An 8,654-nucleotide genomic window follows, 5' to 3' on the forward strand; every position below is an offset into this window, starting at 1 on the left:
TTTCTCTCTCCTTCAATTTTCAATGACAGCTAGCTGGATATAGTATTCTTCGCTGCATATTTTTCTCATTTAGTACCCTGAATATATGGCCAGTCCTTTCTGGCCTGCCAGGTCTCTGTGGATAGATCAGCTGCCAATCTAATGTTTCTACCATTGTAGGTTACATATCTCTTGTCCCGAGCTGCCTTCATGATTTTCTCTTTATCTCTGAGACTTGTAAGTTTTACTATTAGATGTCGGGGTGTTGACCTATTTTTATTGATTTTGAGAGGGGTTCTCTGTGCCTCCTGGATTTTGATGCCTGGTTCCTTCCCCAAATTAGGGAAGTTCTCTGCTATAATTTGCTCCAATATACCTTCTGATCCTCTCTCTCTTTCTTCTTCTTCTGGGATCCCAATTATTCTCCTGTTGTTTTGTCTTATGGTATCGCTTATCTCTCGAATTCTACCCTCGTGATCCAGTAGTTGTTTACCTCTCTTTTTCTCAGCTTCTTTGTTTTCCATCATTTGGTCTTCTATATCACTGATTCTCTCTTCTGCCTCATTTATCCTAGCAGTTAGCGCCCCCATATTTGATTGCACCTCATTAATAGCCTTTTTGATTTTGACTTTATTAGTTTTTAGCTCTTTTATTTCTCCAGAAAGGGTTTCTCTAATAACTTCCATACTTTTTTCAAGCCCAGCTAGTGTCTTTAAAGTGATGATTCTGAACTCTAGATCCGATATCATACTAATGTCTGTATTGAGTAGGTCCCTGACGGTTGGTACTACCTCTTGTTCTTTTTGTTGAGGTGATTTTTTCCGTCTTGTCATTTTGTCCAGAGGAGAATAGATGAATGAGAGAACAAAATGCTAACAGGGTAACAATGTCCCCAGAAAATACACTCTAAACAAATCAGAAAAGACCTGAAGCAGGGGGAAAAGAAAGGGAAAGAGAAAAAAGAAAAAGAAAAAGATAAAGATAAAGATAAAAACAAACAAAACAAAAAAAAAAACAGAATATGATCAAATATGATCAGGCTGGTACATAGATCACTGCCACACCCTAGATTTTGGGTGTATTTTGATCTGTTAGAAGAAAGTGCCTCCCAAAATTTTAAAGAGAGAAAAACTTATATATGTACAAAAATAAGGGTTGATATGATGAAGGGATGAAATATGACTGTAAAGATGAAAATTATAAAAAAAATTTATAAAAGGAATTGATAAGTTGTTTGAAAAAAGAAAGAAGAGGATTTAAAAAAAAAAAAGGGAGAGAATGTGATCAGGCAGGAGAGTAGAAAAAAACCATACACTAGAGATTTAGGGTATATTTTGATCTGTTAGAAGAAACTAGCTCAAAATTTTAAAGAGAGAACAACTTATATATATATGCCAAAAATACGGGTAACCACTATGAAGGGATAGAATATGACTCTAAAAATGAAAAATAAAAATGTTTTTTAAAAAAGGGATTGATAAGATGTTGGTTGAAAAAGGGAAAAAGAAAAATTCAAAAAAAAAATTAACTTTGAAAGACTAAAGAATCATGGTAAAAAAGCCATGGATTCTATGTGCATTATTCCCCTAGCGCTGGAGTTCTGCCGTTCTCATTGGTCAGTAAACTTGGTCTTGGCTGGCTGTTCTCACTGATCTTCTGGGAGAGGGGCCTGTTGCCGTGGTTCCCAGATGTCTTTGCCTGAGGCGGAATTGCCCTGCCCTTGCCCAGTCCGTGCTAAATAATCTGCTCGGGTTTGGTCTCGGGAGCTTTTGTTCCCTGCAAGCTTTCCGTACAGCTTTGGAGGCCAAGAGTGAAAATGGCGGCCTCCCAATCTCTGCCCCAGAGGAGGCGAGAACTCGGAGCCCCGCTCCTCAGTGAGCCCCCAGAGAAAAGCAGTCAGTCACTCCCGTCTCCCCGGTCTCCGGCCACACTCCATGCTCACCTGGCCTGTGACCGAGCATTTCTATCTCTGGCACCCGACTCAGTTTGGAGTCTCCAAACCCAGCAGATCTCTGTGGTGCACTCCTGCACCGCTCCTCCCAGGGGAGGAAGGGGAGTCTCCCTGGATCTGCCGCTTGTTGGGTCCCTGCTGGAGGAGCAGTGGCCGGACTGTGCCCTGGATCATGGTTTATGGCAACCCCGAGCTGAGAGCCCGCGCCTCAGCTCCATCTCTGCAGCTGGCTTCCCCGCTCCAATACCTGGGAGCTCTGCAGCACTCAGGTACCCCCGGTCTTCCTGTGACCCCAGGGGTCCTGAGACCACACTGTCCCAGTGAGGGTTCCACCCCCCACTTAGCCACCAGAGCGACGTCCCTCAGCAGAGCCAACTTCTAAAAGTTCCGATTTTGTGCTCCGCTGCTCTATCACTTGCTGGTAGCGGCTGATGGAGGCTCCCTTCCCCGCCATCTATTCCCCGAATATCGCCTCAGATTCACTTCTCCGCATGTCCTACCTTCCAGAAAGTGGTCGCTTTTCTGTTCAGAGAGTTGTTGCTATTCTTTTCTTTGATCTCCTGTTGAGTTTGTAGGTGTTCAGAATGGTTTGATCCCTATCCAGCTGAATTCCTGAGACCAGACGAAATCCAGATCTCCTACTCTTCCGCCATCTTGCTCCATGCCTCTCTTTCTTTTTTGAATATTTCTTTCTTTATTTTTGACTTTATGCAGTTTGATTATAATGTCAATGTAGTTCTGTTCAGATTTACTTCAGTTGGAGTTCTTTAAATTCTTTTTTTGTATGTCCATTACTTTGCTCAGATTTTGGAAAATTTTGGCCATTATTTCATCGGGATAAGCTAAGCTCCTTTCTGGGATCCCACAGGCATATAAGGCGCTTAGGCTTTTTGAAATTCTCTTAATTTTTTGGTCTTTTGCACCTTTGGTTCCATGATATCAAATGACATGTCTTCCAGTTCACAGACTCTCCTGCCTGTCAAGTCTGATTTTGAACCCCTGTAATGAATGTTTCACTTTAGTTATGTGTGTGTGTATACACACACACACACACACACATATATATATATATATATTTTTTTTTTTTGAGAGAGAGAGAGAGAGGGAGAGAGAATGCAAGCAGGGGTGGGGGCAGAGGGAGAGATAGAAAGAATTTTAAGTGGGCTGCATGCCCAGTGAAGAGCCCAACATGGGGCTCAGTATCACAACCCTGAGATCATGACCTGAGTGGAAATTGAAATCAAGAGTCAGACACCTAACCAGGTAGCCCTAGTTATTACATTTTTCAGCTCCAGAATTTTTGTTTGGTTGTTTTGAAAGTTTCTTTATCTTTTTTGATATTCTCATTTTGTCCATGTGTCATTTTCCTGATTTCATTTGATTGTGTATCTGCGTTTTCTTTTAGTTCATTGAGCATCTTTATGACAGCTATTAAAAATTCTGTCTGGCAATTCATAGATATGCTTCTTTTAGTGTTAGTTCTAGGATTTTATGTTGTTTTGATTGGGTCATGTTTCCTTGTTTCTTTGTATGGCTTACAATTTTTTGGCTGGAATTTGGGCAATTGAAAAACAACCACCATCTCAGTCTTTGCTACTGGCTTTTTTCAAAAGGAGATCTCCACCAGTCAACATGATCAGAGGTTCTAGGGCTTCTCAAACATTTTGTGATATCTTCCTCCCTCTAGTGTTGGTATTTGGAACTGTAGCTTTAGTGTGCTGCTTGAATCTGGTTTTGGTGGCTTTCGCCTGGCTTCCCATGGGGGCTCCTTTATCAGTTTAAATGTAATTTCCCCTGTATTTGATTTTTTTGAATTTTATTTTAATGCATTCCACATATTGAGTTTATTACAGTTTACTTAAAATTTCATTTAAAACTTCCTAAACAATTGAAAAAAAAAAAACAGGGTGTTTTGATTCTATTTTTCCACTCTCCTGACTTTGTCAAATAGTTTAATGTTACACATAAGTCACATGATTGCTTTATTGTGGTTTTGAACAGTTTTTATCCATTATTACATTTTCTGTTTTTTTTTTTTTTCCAACTTTTACATAGATTTTGGGCTTTTTCTTTTCAGTTTCCTCCTCTTTCAGTGTCATTCCCCTCAGATAATTGCCACTTTGACAGCTTCAAACTCTTGTTCAGAGACTTTCACTCATCTCCTTTTTCTGTTTGATTAAGTAGAATGCTTTTTGTGTTTTACTATTAGAAAATGAGGGCGCTTGGGTGGCTCAGTTTGTTAAGCAACTGCCTTCAGCTCAGGTCATGATCCTGGAGTCCCGGGATCGAGTCCCGCATCGGGCTCCCTGCTCTGCAGGGAGTCTGCTTCTCCCTCTGACCCTCCTCCCTCTCATGCTCTCTGTCTCTCATTCTCTCGCTCTCAAAAAAATAAATAAATAAATAAATAAATAAATAAATAAATAAATAAATAGAAAATGATTTCACCAGTCTTTTCTGATAGATTCTTTACCAAGTTAAGAAATACTTTTTATTTCTGGTTTATTTTATCAAGAATGGATAGTTTTATCTATTGCTATTACTATATTTATCAAGTGTTCCTATGTTTTTCTCTATTTTTAAAAAATTATTTATTTTAGAGAGAAGTGAGTGAGTAATTGGGGGAAGTTACAGAGGGGTAGGAAGAGGGAAAGAATCTACGGCATACTCTGCGCTGAGCATGGATCCTGACACAGGACTTGATCTCACGACCCTGAGATTGTGACCTGAGCTAAAACCGAGAGTTGGACACTTAACCAACTGAGCCACCCAGGGGCCCCTATGTTTTTCTCTATGTTTAGCCACCCAGGGGCCTCTATGTTTAATTAGTAAATATGTTATTTCAATATATCACTTTCACATATCACATAATGTTGGACCATTAAAGAAATAAACTTTATTAGATCATATTGTATTAATTGGAAATTTTGTATCATAGAGTATGGTTTAGTTTATATTAAGAATCTTTGTAAGTCTATTTATAATTCCCAAAGGCTCAACAATTAGGGAGTAATTATGTAAAATATTGATTGTATATCCATATAATGATACTGCTATAGTATGGAACCATTAAAAGGTATTATCAAAGTGTTAACTACATGGGACATTTTCATAGATGTCTTTTTTATTTAAAAAATTTTTACTCATAGTTAAAGAATATATATCTCAATGTGGTGGTGGAGCTTGGGATGGGAGAAACAAGTTGGAGTTAAGGTGATAAATAGTCTGAAACAAAAGAGAAGAGTCTTTAATATGCTTAAGTGCACAGGCTCCTAATCTCTGTGTTAACCTATATTCCGTCGACTTTTCTCTAAGCTTGGAACGAGGTGTCATTGCCAGAGTCACAACTTTTCCTTTATCATCACAGAGAATGTTACTGCTGATCACAGTTAAACAGCAAACTTATACCCACCCAAATCATTTTATGTATTTGTATTTCTCTTGTTATTCCAAATAAAAATCCTGAATTCAAGTAGGAAATGTGTTTGAATTTGAAACAAATTCCAGCATGATGAGTAAGAAGCAGAATAGGAAACCAGGTTCAATGGGGCCATTGTGTTATAAATTCCCTCTCTAGAGAGCCACTCCCCAAAGATGATCTTCACAGAAAGTAAAAGGGCCTACTATTTCAGTTGTTCATTTGGTTCTGTGTAGATCATGAGACTATGATTCTCTTTTCAACTGTCAAGTTTCCTGTTGCTTTGTCAGTTTATGTAAGCAAGAGAACTCTAAGACGGCAAGCCTGAAGAGGTCCATGGCTGATTTCATAATGTTCTCCTAAAAGGGTCAGCAGTTCTATAAATCCCCACAGTAATGCATGGAACACTATTATATTTGTTCTTTTTCTGAGATCTGAGACTAGAGTTTTACTCTGATATAGAAGATGGTGTTCAACCATACAGATTTCTATGATACCCATCTTGTATCTTCAGGTAAGGTAAAGCTCACATGACTCAAAGTTCCTCTATTTCCTCCTTTCAGCCCTCTCTGGTTTTATATTATTTTAAATACCACTTAATATGTGAATTATGAAAGAATTCCTTCTCCAGAATCAAGGCCAGGTTTTTTCCTGAGAGCTTATAAAAAAAAAAAAAAGTTACTTCAAAAATGTATTAGAACTCTTAAAGTATTTGCCAGTTCCCCATTTGTATTGCTCTGTGGAGGATTTGGGGCCCTAGGTCAGGGAAAGTTACGGTAAGTGAATGTGAAAACACCTTCCTTCAGTGAAGCTTCAGGTGATAGACTGCCTATCATGTTTCTTTCTGTTACTTTTAGGTGCTTGAGATTGCAAAATTTGAGGAATAGCCTTTGTGATCACAGCCAACTTTGACATATCTTTATAAATGATATATATGGACTTTAATATCTACTAAAGTATTTCATATAAACTGTGATCTTAATGAAAATCTTGACAGATTAGGAATTGATTGTAATTTTTACGGCAATGTTTGATGTGAGCACAATATTATAGGACTTGGTTCCTTAAGTTTCTTTGTAAAATAAGGCAGATTGCCTGTAACTATTTTTGAGTGTATTTTTACTGAAGAGAGGAATCAAAATGGGAAACCTTCTAATAGATTTTTATTTTAATAGATTTTATTTTAATATTCTAAATGAATTTTCACCTAACGTAACACAATAAAATTAAAATCAGATAAGTTACAAACATTTACATCTATATTGTCCTCAAATCAGCTCGACATATTTCTCTCACAAATAGATCAAAGAATATTAAGTATCAATATCATCAATATCTTTGTATGTTACGAACACTTAATTATTTATCTGTGTTTATTCAGTCCTTCTTCATCCACTGCTTGACCTAAAAATTGTAGGTCCTGGGACACACTTGACTATTGTCAATACCAAGTAACTTTGATTGTAAACCTTAGGATGGCAGAAGAGTTTTCATTTTTATTCACTGTATTCAGAACAGAATTATGAATGTATGACAATCATGGGAATACCACTGCATGGGTTATGGTACTTTGTTATTTACTGACACACAGAATGATTTGACCCTATGCAAGGGATCTGCCCTAATGAGTAATACTTTAAGGCTACTTGTAATATGCAAATCTGTTTTTTGCAGCTTTAAAAACGAATGAATATTCCAGTATAAATAATTGCTCTAATGCTGTGAGTAAATTCATTTTCTTGGGCTTCCCTTATACTTGGGAAATTCAGATTCTCCTCTTTTCAGTCTTCTCTGGGACTTATATTCTGACACTAACTGGAAATCTGTGCATTATCTGTGCTGTGAGGTGGGACCATCGACTACAAACTCCAATGTACATCCTGCTGGCCAATTTTTCCTTCCTGGAGATCTGTTTTATCACCTCCACTGTTCCTAATATGCTAGCCAACTTGCTGTCTGAGACCAGCACCATCTCCTTCTATGGCTGCTTCCTCCAGTTCTACTTCTTCTTCTCCATGGGTACCACTGAGACCTTCTTCTTGTCTGCCATGGCCTTTGACAGATACCTTGCTATCTGCAGGCCCCTGCACTACCCCACTGTCATGACTGTTCAGCGCTGCCTCAGAATAGGAGCTGGGTGCTGGGTGTGTGGCTTCCTATACTTCCTCTTGCCTATTTACCTCATCTCTCAACTCCTGTTTTGTTGTTCCAAGAAGATTGATCACTTCCTGTGTGACCCAGGACCTCTTATGAAGCTGTCCTGTGTGCCAGCTCCTGCCACTGAGACCATCTGTGCCGTCTATAACTCAGTCCTCATTTTCTCCACCTTCCTCTTCATTACCAGCTCCTATAGCTTGGTGATCAGAGCTGTGCTGAGGGTCCCCTCAGCAGAAGGTCGGCATAAGGCCTTCTCCACATGTAGCTCCCATCTGGCCGTGGTGTCCCTGTTCTATGGCTCTATCATGGTTGTATATGTAAGCCCAGCAGGCAATCCAGCCGGGATGCAGAAATATGTGACTTTGTTTTATTCTGTGTTAACTCCACTTTTCAACCCTTTGATCTATAGTCTTCGAAATAAAGGGATGAAGGCAGCTCTGAGAAAGTTATTTAGAATTGTGAGATTTAGTCAGAGGCATGGAAGAAATATTTGAAGCACTTTTGTTCACAACTGATGTAATGTATGTGAAATAAATAATTAAAAGCTTGATATTCAATTGTATTAATGGAATTTAAAAAGTATTTTTGTGTTGAGGAACAGTCATTGTGATAGAATGTTTATAAACCTAACTATATCCATCTCTTCGTTTTTATTATTAGGGAAAATTATTAACAGTAAAATCAAATTCAAATAAAAATAAAGGAAAAATGATCACTAATCTTTCTGACACTTAGATTTAATACTTGCTAAAATTTTGCTGCTAAGATCACACACACATGCATACATGCAGTCAATCTGCCCTTTATTTTACATTTATTTCTAAAATTTTCTCAAGTGAGTCAAAAGTTATGTATGCTGAATTTAGAAAGCAGCATTTAGATGTTAATTCTTGAGTTTAAGAATTCCTCATATCAGTGAGATAACATAATAAAAAAAGATATTAATTCTTATGTCAGTACTAAAAACAGGACAAGATATATTCTTACAAAAGGTGATTCATCATTGATCATAATTGCATTTCTTCCCACTTTCTCACCAGGATTTAGTGAAAACACTCTTAATATTTAAATCCAGATGGTTGCCATTAATTTTTTCCATTATAAATTTACTTCTAAGAATTGTCTTTTAAAAAAGCTCTATTTAGGATGAAC

General features: G+C 37.9%; 1 protein-coding gene across 1 annotated transcript; it reads left to right on the plus strand.

Annotated features, from left to right (window-relative positions):
* On the plus strand, positions 1 to 7,996 carry LOC123840733 (olfactory receptor 11G2-like; the record flags this gene model as incomplete). The annotated part of the gene is made up of 2 exons (XM_064571744.1): positions 1 to 16; positions 7,056 to 7,996. Coding segments are annotated over 2 exons (957 nt in total), but the record flags the coding sequence as incomplete, so codon positions are not given.
* Positions 7,997 to 8,654: the final 658 nt, after the last annotated feature.

This window comes from Mirounga angustirostris, unplaced genomic scaffold (genome assembly GCF_029215605.1).
Source record: "Mirounga angustirostris isolate CCGP_5_RB_7025 unplaced genomic scaffold, mMirAng1.0.hap1 SCAF_9, whole genome shotgun sequence".
NCBI lineage: Eukaryota > Metazoa > Chordata > Mammalia > Carnivora > Phocidae > Mirounga > Mirounga angustirostris.